The 12,002-nt window shown below is 38.6% G+C and overlaps 2 protein-coding genes across 4 annotated transcripts in view; one reads left to right on the top strand and one right to left on the bottom strand.

Moving 5' to 3' along the window:
- LOC131298263 (uncharacterized) lies at positions 1–4,113 on the bottom strand. Of its 3 annotated transcripts, none has more exons than XM_058323629.1 (7): positions 3,874–4,113; positions 3,079–3,177; positions 2,811–2,924; positions 2,324–2,719; positions 1,940–2,179; positions 1,772–1,861; positions 1–168 (listed from the first exon to the last, which is right to left on the bottom strand). In XM_058323629.1, exons 2-6 carry the CDS (start codon positions 3,082–3,084, stop codon positions 1,790–1,792), a joined length of 828 nt encoding a protein of 275 aa, XP_058179612.1. In that variant the 5' UTR covers positions 3,085–3,177; positions 3,874–4,113; the 3' UTR covers positions 1–168; positions 1,772–1,789. The 3 variants fall into 3 exon arrangements, with proteins under 3 accessions (XP_058179612.1, XP_058179611.1, XP_058179610.1); XM_058323628.1 differs by lacking the exon at positions 1–168 and adding an exon at positions 1,668–1,693; XM_058323627.1 differs by lacking the exon at positions 1–168 and having other exon boundaries at positions 1,729–1,861.
- A 6,056-nt stretch (positions 4,114–10,169) lies between these two features.
- The window catches only part of LOC131298262 (L-type lectin-domain containing receptor kinase SIT2-like), a 2,578-nt gene continuing 745 nt past the window's right edge, over positions 10,170–12,002 (top strand). The window contains exon 1 of the mRNA XM_058323626.1: positions 10,170–12,002. This exon is cut by the window's right edge and continues 745 nt beyond it. Within this exon, the coding sequence (XP_058179609.1) occupies positions 10,277–12,002 (1,726 nt within the window). The 5' untranslated portion in view covers positions 10,170–10,276.

The following is a 12,002-nucleotide window of genomic DNA, read 5'->3' as shown; positions in this document are numbered from 1 at the left end:
GAAGCAAATACAGTTGAATTGGTATTTCAATAATACACATATAGACATGATTCCATGATTCAACAATATGTTGTGTATGTCAACCATTACATGTGTTCCCTAACTAACTACTGTCTTGTTCCTCGTAATATTCTTTAATTTCTTCCTCTTCTTCTCCCTCGCCCTCTTCTGTCTTGTAATTTTTGTACAAATAAGGAAAGAGTTAAACAGATGCATTATATGTTTTCATTGTAATAAAAAAGATCACAGAAACTGATATATAACCATATATGTCTCAGTACAGAAGCTCATCTACAACGTAAACGGGACCAAAAGCTCAAATATAACGTTATATTTTCAACATCAACAAACTAAAAAACTAACTTTATATAGTTACCAATGGCAGATTGTCATATATAACCATATATGGATATATGACCACATGTCTCAGTAAAGAATTCAAGTTAATTGAGTACATATATGGATATATAACCATATATTACAATAAAAAAAGATGCCATAAGCTGATATATAACCATATAAACCATATAGACGGGAAAAAAAACTCAAATATAATGTTATATGTTCAGCACCATTGGAATTTAGTTTCATGTGACAAAAATTCACATCTGGCGTTATATGTGAGCTCCACTTCTTGTGATAGATTAGTGGTCGTAGCATTGTTCTATTTTCCACCACTCCAATTTACTCACTTTAAACTGAAAAAATGGTCTACAACCACTATTGCGAACAAAATCGAATATACATAACCATATATATATATATATATATATGTGTGTGTGTGTGTGTGTGTGTGTGTGTGTGTGTGTGTGTGTGCAGCCCACACAGACAAACAAAAACAAACATATATAACCAAATATGTGCAGCCCTAAACAATCATATATAACCCTATCAGTGATAGACACACCCAATCAACCTCAGACCTTTTTTCGGAGTAATAGTGGATGTATAAACATATATAACCACTATTGCGAACCCTAACCAAACCCTAACTATGTTTTGCGCTACGTCTACTATTGCGAAAAAAATCTAACATATATAACCCTATATGTGCACCCCACAGAGCAAAGCAAAAACAAGCATAAATAACCAAATATATGCAGCCATAAATAATCATATATAACTCTATCGGTGATAGACACTCCCAATCAACATCGACCCTTTTTCCACTGAGTGAAACTTAAACCACAATCAATATGTTGTTGTAAAACAATAACTGGTGGTGGACTGGGTTCTTTCATATACATCGCTCTATGGTTGGTTTCACTAATCAAACTCAGTCGAGTAATTCTGGATATATAACCATATATGATATACATCCGAAAACATAGCCAACCCAAACAAAAACCCTAAATATAGCAAACACGCCCATATATAACCCAATATGGGATAACATACAGCCAGAATTTGTACCCAAGTTACCTTTTCGGGGTGAAATTGGTGGCACCTGTTGAACAGATGGCGATGAAGAATGCTGCCGAAGTTACCATATAGATGTTCGTTTTTTACCTAATCAAACTCAACCAATCATATATATATATATATATATATATATATATATATATATATATATATATATATATATGGATAAGGACCTCCCTTCTCCCAAGGACCACTTTAACTTAATAAAATAAGGACCTCCCTTTCCCGATCGAATTTCAATGGATCCCGCTGCTAACTTACATGGTTTGTTCTACCACGAATAAGGAAATATAATGTTAGTCATCAAGTAAGATTGAGTTATAAGTATTAACAAAAAAAAGTTAAATACCTTTTTTACTTTTGGATTCTAGTCCAGATGTGGCACATAATCTGTGGTTCTCACCTTGTTGGATTGTTTTGGTAGATGTTTCGGCGTTCCCTAAACACAAATGATTCTCACAGTATAAAGATAAGCAGACATTCAAAAAATTAAAAAGGTAACAATAAAAAACTTTACCTCATCGTCAACCAACACGAGGTTTTTGGGCCAGGCCACTTGATACCCGACTACCTCGCCTACAAGAGTCACACTTCCTGGCATAGGTATGGGAAGATGGGCATATGGTACTATCACAAAGTCAACGGAGACGCGGACATTAGAATCTCCTAGTAGTTCATCACTGGAAACTGTCTCATACATTGTACCATGAGCTACAATGTTTTCAATGGATCTCACTGCTAACTTACATGGTTTGCTCTATAACGAATAAGGAAATCAAATGTTAGCCATCAAGATTGAATTATAACGAGAAAAAAAATTTACATACCTTTTTTTACTTTTGGCCATCAAGAGTGAGTTATGTGTATTAATGGACACTAACGAGAAATAAAATTTGGATACCTTTTTAACTTTTGGATTCGGGTTCGGAGGGTGCAAGTCATCCTTCCTTCTTGCCCTAGTCTCCATCACAATGGGATGCAGCTGTGGACTCTCTATGTCATCACTTATCAAAGTGTTCGAACCAATATGTTCAAATGGGGGTGTATAAATGGTGTGCCTTCTCAATGCATTGAGTTCAGCTTGCATTTGATACATCATTGCCTCAAGAAATTGTTGCCTCTCCTCCCAACGTGAGTGATTTCCACGTCTGAGCACATGGAAGAAAGCGCTTGGTGTAACAAACTGTCCCACACCGCGTACTCGGCCAGGATGTTCCTTACCCAATGCCATGGTTAGGATATTGTTGCTTCCTTTCACGATTAAAACCCCCTCATCCACTTGTTTGGTAATCTCATCCTACAACACACATTACTGTATAAGAAGAATGAACACAATCAAATTTCATCGAAACAAAAGACTAAGATCAGGGCATTATAGAGTTCTTTACAATTTTTGCAGCTTGTTTCGCTATATTGTCATCATTGTACTCTCCTTTTTGGTTTTGACGAGCCTTCTTCCACATGAAACTCCTATCTAACTTTTGAGTCGCTTGGTTTTTATCCTTCTTCTACAAACAAGGAAACAAAAAATTAGTTGACAAAGAGTTCAAATATGAGAAGGTATTATATGTTGTTTATTCCGCACACAACAGTTCAACTAAAACTCCAACCTACTATCTAATGAAATTTACATATAAACCAACAAAATCTGTGAACACTCATAAGTTCTTCCTCAAGAGCTGGATAGCCCTTTCGACTAAGCCTGCAGAGATATTTGTTGAAGCTCTGCCTATTTCATTGATCCTGACTCAAATTCTTTTAAGAAACAAAGTAGAATGACAAGTCAAATGCATCATATGCATGGTTGTTAAAATCTTACGATACGGGATACGTATCCTACGATTTGTATCGTCTCCTTCCAAAAACGATACGTATTGTAGACCGTATCTTTTTTGTATAGAAATCTTACGATACAGAGGCGTATCCTACGATATAATAGCGTATTCCGATTCACAGTGTATCCTACAATTACTTACAGAGAACAAATCATACCGTATTTTAAGGGGTGGAACACCAAACACGTTCTGATCTTTTCATCTAATTACGGTAGTATCCAAATCATTTAAAAGAAACCCAAACCCAAAGCTCGAATAAAAGAAAGAACGTATTTCGATCATGTTTTGCGTGAATCTGATAATGGCTCTTTTTCTCTTCCCTTAACCTTAGGCACCAGAAAGCCTCAATGCGATAGCCCCTACTTGAGAGACTTGGATTTTTTCATACATAAAACACTTATTTTTCAAATATACACCAAATTTTTAGATTATTATTAAGTATAACTATTATTTTATTGTATATTAGCTTATTAACGTATCTTACGATACGCGATACGTATCCCAATACAATTCGTAAAATGAAATAAATGATACACGATACGTATTCCGATTTGAAACCACTGATCATATGAAACGGGAACTTACAAATTAATCAAACAAGATAGACAACACCGACCACAAATTCTTTGGAGAGTCTTTGTTTCATAAATGATTCCCAATCTTTTTGTTCGACGAAACTGTATTTTTTTGGTGGTTTTGAAAGGAGTTTGTGATCTGAACTGTTATTATGTATGTGCCTTGAAAGAGTTCCCTTGAATGTCCTCCATTTCTCGCAAATAGAAGATAAGACTTTCTTCTCAGTTCCCTCATCAACATTGAATGCCGCCTAAGCAATTATGGAAAAAAATGCCTACATAATGAAGAGATGCTGAATTGAATTCTAAAAACACAACACTGCTCCATAGTTTAGCTTTTAGTTCAGGTGTCACCTTAAACCAATTAGGAATAGATATAGGAACCATTGTCCTTGCCAAAACTCCAAGATAACTGGCGTACTTTGCTCTATTTACCCCAATCGGTTGACCTCTTTCGTTATACTCAATGACTTTCTTCACACCAGAACACCTAGCCTTTATAATATCTGGCAGGGTTGTTGAACCTCTACTCTTAGTTTTCTTGCGTTGTTGGGTGTTATCCTCTTCATCACTGGAACCCATCCTGTATAAGCTTTTGGATTGAATGGAGCTCCGTCCCCACGTTACCCTTGCAAAAGGAAAAATACAATAGTCAAATAGAGATTTCTTGTCCAAATAACTTTTGAATTGAATGAGTTGTAACCCTAGTCCTTGCACGAACGAGCAACCATTCATGCCTTTGGTTTTCCGTTCACATCTACGTGGTAGGAAAAAAAAGGAGAAACAGGTATGTAGACCCAAACGCATTCGCATACTTTGTCGTTGTAACCCAGCTATCAATTATGAGACGAGATCAAAAGAGTCCAAACACAAGTACAAAGTTTCTGTCAGACATTTTATCAAACACATAGAGGAAAAAACAGGGTATCGCACTTGTTTATACTACAGGAAATGCTGCATGTGTGCAGTTGGCCACTCTGAACATACAACAGTTCATCTGACCAGTCATTCTTTCAGCGCATTATTGCGTTAGCTCCATGTATAAAACCAGTTACTCAGATATATTGTCGCCCAAAATAAAGCAGTTCCTGGCACCTTAATGTGTAGCAGAATATTGAAATAGATGGGACCAACAGGTTCAACTGAACACTAAAAACAAAAAACTTAAGTCATACAGTACAGTTTTTACTAAGAAAAAAGATGGGAATATCCCCTTCCCTTCCCACGCCGACGTCTCCGTCAAGGCTTTCCAGGCATTCAGATTATTATATCCATCCTGATTTAAACAAAAATATACAGCACATAGTTATCAGAGTAATCAAACTAAAGAAGATCGAGATATAAATCCCATTTGTTTCCCATGACCAAAAAGAAACCATCGAAGTCCAAAAACAAAATCAACACGCAGATAAGAAAACCATAGAAATAGTACAATACTTCGACTCAACGTGGGGGCGTGCGAGGGAGGGAGGGAGGGACATACCAGGTCAGAGCTGCAGCGATGGTTGATCTGCCGCGGAGAGAGAGCGGTTTTGTTAGGGCTTGCTCTGCTGCAGAGTATAAGAGGGAAAAGTAAAGTGATCGAGAGGGAGCTTTGGGCGCGAATGCAAAATTTTTTTGGGCTAATCCCTTTTGAGTCCGACTATGGTGTACACGTTTGAGTAATTATTTGGTGGCTTGAGGCACCGTTATGTGCGTTGCATCACCAATTACTGCAACACCTCGATGTGCTATTAACTCATGGAATGAAGAACAAGCAATCAATCTGAAATAGACTCAAGACAGCATAAAGAAAAATATTACAGCAAGAATAAATCTTACTATGTGCCTTCCGGCCTTCCATGTTTCAGTATCATAATCCATGGCTTCGTAGAGCAGCACTTAGATGACCAAAATTCGTCTTGAAAGAAGCATAATGCACTTCAAAAAAATTTTGGTTGGACAAGTTTCCCGAAATGCTAAATTCTACGTGGGCAACAAGTAGGAGCAATGTTCTTTCCTGAATAAAGAAAAGCAAAATCATTTATAGTGTAACATGCATATAACTCCCATCTGAAGAACTCATTTGAGGACTACATTGAGAGGGGGGGGGGGGGGGGGGGGGGGGGGGGGTTGTTGTTGTTGGAAATCAAAACACTTGCTGAAGATTTTTAATCTACACTACGCAAATATAACACAAATAACAAGGGCCCACATTGCAGGGGAATCACAGAGAGCATACTATTTATGGAACAATGCAGATGAAGAAGGAAAAGGAAGGGCCCAAAACAATAACTATATATCCGATGGGTAAAACAAAATGAATCAGGAAATGGACCACAAAATAGGGCTGATTGAGGAGTACACTCATATCTAAGACAAATAGGGAATTGGAATATTTCTGATTCTCAGAAGCATTTCATCAAACAACTTAAGTGCAATAAGAATTTGTTGTCTAAATGTATTACAGTCTAATCTAGAAATCAGAATTGTGTTGATACATTTAGGGGATGCTTACGGTATGTAAGGCAAAAGCTGCTGCAGAAGTAGATTCTGGGCGATGGCCGGTGGGCAATGGCTGACGGAGAGATTCTGACAATCGCAAAGGGTTGTCAATTCAATACAAGTGAGTCTGGGGGCAACGGTCTGAGAAACGGATTCAGTTTCAGTACTTCGGTTTGGAGGGGTGGAAGTTGGGCGCTGTTCGGTTTTTGAATTTGCGTGTCGTTTGGGAACGGCGTCCGTCCAATGGAAACGGGGCAAAGCAAGCGTATTTTTTGCTTTGGGTCCGGACTGTTAGTCCAAGTGTTTTTGGAGGGGTATTTTTGGAAGGAAAAAGTGGAGAATCTATCTGTACAGTATATACCAAGCACGTGACGTGACATGCCGCGCATTCTCCTTTACAAAAAAAAAAAAAAACAGAAACTCTCACAAAAATCCATCTTGGCCACTAATTTTCTCTCTTCCTCTATTGGTTTTTTCACTTTACAACTTCAGAAAATCTCACTTTACAACTTTAGAAAATCTTTCAAACTTCTCCTCACATTAAACTTTATCTTTTACATCCGCACTCTTTTTAATTATCCACCCTCGTAATTTCAATTTATTAAAAGTATATTATTATTACACTTTTTACGTCAACTTTTAACTTCACTTTTCAAAATTATCGTCCTCTTTTACCCATTAACTCTTTATATATTAACTTTTTAAAAAGACAAAATGATAATTGTACAAACTTTTATCTATTAACTTTCTTTATGATTAAGAGACAGATCAAAATAGAATATTGTATTCTTTTTTGGGGACAAAGGGAGTAATACAATTTTCACACTAAAAGTTAAATAGTGCATCGATGAGAAATTAATATCATTAAACATATTCATGCTCTCATATGTAATGCGCGCGCAAAGTCGGCTTATAGCCAAGGCGAGGGAAGCGGGCGCTTCTGGCCCCCGAAAAAAATTAAAAACGAGGGCCTCCAAATTTTTAGGATTCCTATATATATATATATATATATATATATATATATATATACACACGGAACGGTTCAAGGGACACCCTAAAAAAACATTCATAATCTCAATCTCATAGTTCCCGATCAAATTTTTATGATCCGAACCGTTCAATGTGTGCAGAATGTGATTTTAAGGGTGCCCTCAAGAAATTAGCAAAAAAAATGACCGGGAAAGGTTTGATTTGAGCAATTTTTATTTGAACCGTTCAATAAAAAACTATTCGAAACTGTTCGGATCAAGCCCTTTCCGGTCATTTTTTTTGTTGATTCTCATGGGTACCCTTAAAATCACGTTCTGATCACATTGAACGGCTCAGATCATCAAAATTTGATCGGAAACTATGAGGTATTTTTTTAGGTATTTTTTTAGGTGTCCCCGAAACCGCCCCGATATATATATGTATGTATATATGGTCCAAAAAAAAATTACACTAGCCTCTTTTACACAAAATAGGCCCAATTGAAATTTAAGAGCCACAAAATAGGCCCAAATTGTGGACTATACCAGTTACAGTTGCATCGGGGGGAAAGAAGCTTTTCAAAGTTGAAATTGATCAAAAATTATCTTCGGTCAACCATGTCTCAAGAAAAATTAAATGGATTGGCTATATTGTCTATCGATAAGGAATTGGAGAAGAAGCTTGACTATGGAGACTTAATCATTGCGTTTGCAGCAAAAAGTGCGAGAAAAATAATTTTCAAATGATTGATTTTGAGGTATGGTAAATCTTTTGTATTGATTTTTTTTTTATGACTCTTTGTAGACCACTTTTATATGAAATTATAGGGTGGCCTCATTCAAGAGGTTCGCTTTCGGCCTCCAAAACTTACGAGCTGGCCCTGTGCGCGCGGGCAGCGGTGCAATCGAGCCGAGCCGAGCCGAGTTTCGGCATGTTCGGGCTCGGCTCGCCTCAAAAACAATGAGCTCGAGCTCGGCTCGAGCTCGTGACGAGCTGCAGAACTCGAGCTCGAGCTCGGCTCGATAGGTATTTTCGGAGCTCGAGCTCGGCTCGTTCGGCTCGTTTATGAAACAAATATATATAAATATATATATAAATAAATATAAATATGTAAAAATATATATATATAAATATATATATAAATATATTATATAATCGAGCTCGCGAGCCAATTCGAGCCGAGTTTCGACTAGCTCGAGCTCGGCTCGTTTATGAAACGAGCTCAGGACTCGAGCTCGAGCTCGGCTCGTTTTTGTCTTGAACCGAGCCGAGCCGAGCCGTTATCGAGCCGAGCTCCGAGCCGCTCGCGAGCGGCTCGGATCGTTTGCAGCCCTACGCGCGGGTACCGCACCTGTTATTGAATAGATGAATTTGATGGGCGAAATTTGGTACTTTTTTGTTTGTGACCTCCCTATTGGAAAAGTCTTCAACACCGAGAGCTATCTCACATTTTCAGTATCCTGACAAATTTTCATGTCTTATCAAGATAGTGTCTCACATTCCACCCAATTTGGTCTACCACTAGATTAGTTTTGTCTATTCCACCCACGAGACTAATTTGGTCTACCCACTGGATTAGTTTTGTCTATCGACTGCTTGAGTATTTGTAGTGCCTTGTCAAGTGCTCACTGTCATGGAAAAGTCTGGAATAGCTATTTCAAAATCAAAATGGTCTGAATTCTCATTATTCCAACCATTGATATGGACACACCAAGCACAACATAATGACTTTCGGGTTCCCCAATTGATTACAAACAAGATTCACGCTAGCCTTTCCTTATATATCGAATTTGAAAGAGAGTACTGCGTAAATCCTACGGCTTTTCATCACCAATTACTGCAACACGTCAAAATTCAGCTGGATAGGAATTAAACTGTGTTCCAGAAACACAATAAGAATTTATTTTTTGTGTAATAAGAAGGCTTGTTCCGAAAAATAAGAAGGTTGGTACTTATCTTGGAAGAATTTATATAGGTACCGATCGGCTGGGGAGGGAAATCGTACCGGCGGCCGCGCCGGGCCGTCTCCGGCCACCGGACGGCTGATCCGAGCCATCCAAAAATTCTAAAAAAAAAAAAACGAGGGGGCCATCGTGAGAATCAACGGCATTCGAAGTGTGTAGGGTGCTTGATCCGAGCACCCCTTTTCCGTATATGGTGTTTGATCATATATACGCGGAAAAATGGTGCTCGGATCAAGCACCCTACACACCTCGGATGCCGTTGATTCCCGTGTGAGCCCCCTTGGTTTTTTTCTGTAGAATTTTTGGACGGCTAGGATCGGCCGTCCGGTGGCCGGAGACGGCCCGGCGCGACCGCCGGTACGATTTCCCTCCGCCGGCGCCCATTATTATAGCAACAGTCTTATTTTTTGTATAAAGCAACATCAAGCTCAAAAATCATGTGTTTAAGCAAATAATTTTCCTACCACTATGGATCTTGTTTGATAAATCTCGTTGAGATCTTTAATACGGTGCAAAAAAAATAAAAAAATTTTTTTCATTTACATTATTTTTGAGTTTGAAAATGTGAAATGAACTTTTTATTTGAATTTTGTGGAATGACCCTTCTTATTTTTTGAATAAGAAATGGCAAAATAAGTACTTATTTTTTAAGAAGGTTTCCGAAACGGAGCCTTAGCACAGAAATACCAACCAAATTGAGGCATATACATCAGAGTTTAATTCCTGCTAAAAACTCTAGCTGGGATGTAACGGAGATGATCCTTGTTTATTCATTTAACTTAATCAGGGTGAAGTTATTATCATTGACTCAAAGACTTTTGTTTTCTTTAGCTGACCTGACCAGCAGCCGTTGTTGACTCCCCGAATCCCCGTTATACCCTTGGAAGGAGTCCCTGATATTTAATAATAGTAACAAAGAAAAGAAGAATCTAATCTTCCAAACAAAACTAACCATCCATTGCTGCAAGCAAGAAGCTCTTCCGAATTTACCCAAAAAAACAAAAAAGAAGCTCTTCCCGACATTATTATGACTTCCAAAGCAGTATCGGTTTATTTTCTGATACTTTCATATGTTTGCTTGAATACCTTGGTCATAGCTGTAGATGAAAACCAGTTCGTATACAATGGCTTCAATGGAACCAATATTCTCCTTGATGGGGGTGCAAAAATCCATTCCAATGGACTTTTGCAGCTAACCAACAGTTCAATATTTCAAATCGGTCGTGCTTTCTACCAGCGTCCTGTAAGATTTTACACATCTTCGTCCATGTTAACCCAAGATCTTTCATTTTCCACCCATTTTGTTTTTGCCATTGTTCCTGAGAGAGCAAATCTGAGTGGTGATGGAATGGCCTTTGCGATCTCACCATCTTTGAACTTCACCCAAGCCCAAGGAGGCCAGTATCTTGGGCTCTTCAATTCTTCTGACAATGGGCTCCGTTCCAACAATCTGTTGGCAATTGAGCTCGATACCTTTCAGAATCATGAATTCAATGATATAGACGGTAACCATGTTGGAATTGATGTTAACAGCTTCATATCAAATGTATCTGCGACAGTCACGTATTACTCCAACGAGGAAGGAATTAACCGGAGCTTGGATCTTATAAGTGGTAGTCCAACGCAAGTTTGGATAGAGTATGATGGGTTTGAGAATGTACTCAATGTTACACTAGCTCCTATTTCAAGCCCAAAACCAGATCAGTCTCTCCTGTCAACACACATCAATCTTTCTTCAATTCTGTTGGATTCCATGTATGTTGGTTTCGCTGCTGCAACGGGAATAGCTTCCGGGAACCACTATATTCTTGGTTGGAGCTTCAATAAAAGTGGGAAAGCACAGGGCCTAGAAATTTCAAAGCTTCCTTCACTTCCTCGTCAAAGAAAACCCAGTCGAGGAATTACAGGTCTAAGAATAACAGTGTCAGTGACAATAGTACTCGTCGTTGGGCTGACCATCACAATTGCAGGGACATTTTACGTGTTGAGGAGGAAAAAGTATGAAGAAATACGTGAAGACTGGGAGAGGGAATATGGCCCTCATAGGTTTTCCTATAAGGATCTCTTCAAAGCTACCAGAGGTTTCATTGACAAAGAGCTTCTTGGAGTAGGAGGTTTTGGAAAGGTTTATAGAGGAGTACTTCCCTATTCGAAGGAACAAGTTGCAGTCAAGAAAGTCTCCCATGATTCAAAACAAGGGATGAAGGAATTTGTGGCTGAAATTGCTAGCATAGGAAGGCTAAGGCACAGGAACTTGGTGCAGCTCCTTGGCTATAGCCGGCGGAAGGGAGAGCTGCTCTTGGTCTATGATTATATGCCGAACGGAAGCCTTGACAAGTTCCTATTTAGCAATGAAAAGCCAATCCTCAATTGGGCACAACGTTATCATATCATCAGAGGAGTAGCATCCGCCCTTCTATATCTGCACGAAGAATGGGACCAAGTTGTTCTTCACAGAGACGTTAAGGCTAGTAACGTTCTCTTGGATGCTGATCTAAACGGAAGGCTAGGGGATTTTGGGCTTGCTAGATTATACGATCATGGAGCAAACCTCAAAACTACCAATGTTGTGGGGACAATTGGGTACCTTGCTCCAGAGCTTTCTACAACTGGAAAGTCAACCACAAGCACTGATGTGTTTGCTTTTGGTGTATTCATACTTGAAGTAGCTTGCGGAAGGAGGCCCATAGAGCCACAACAGTCGCCTGACGAGGTTGTTTTGGTTAGTTGGGTTTTAGAGAAATGGAAGGAGG

This window comes from Rhododendron vialii, chromosome 8a (assembly GCF_030253575.1).
Source record: "Rhododendron vialii isolate Sample 1 chromosome 8a, ASM3025357v1".
Lineage (NCBI taxonomy): Eukaryota > Viridiplantae > Streptophyta > Magnoliopsida > Ericales > Ericaceae > Rhododendron > Rhododendron vialii.
Note: the sequence above shows the minus strand (reverse complement) of the source record. Positions and strands in the feature narration are given on the sequence as shown.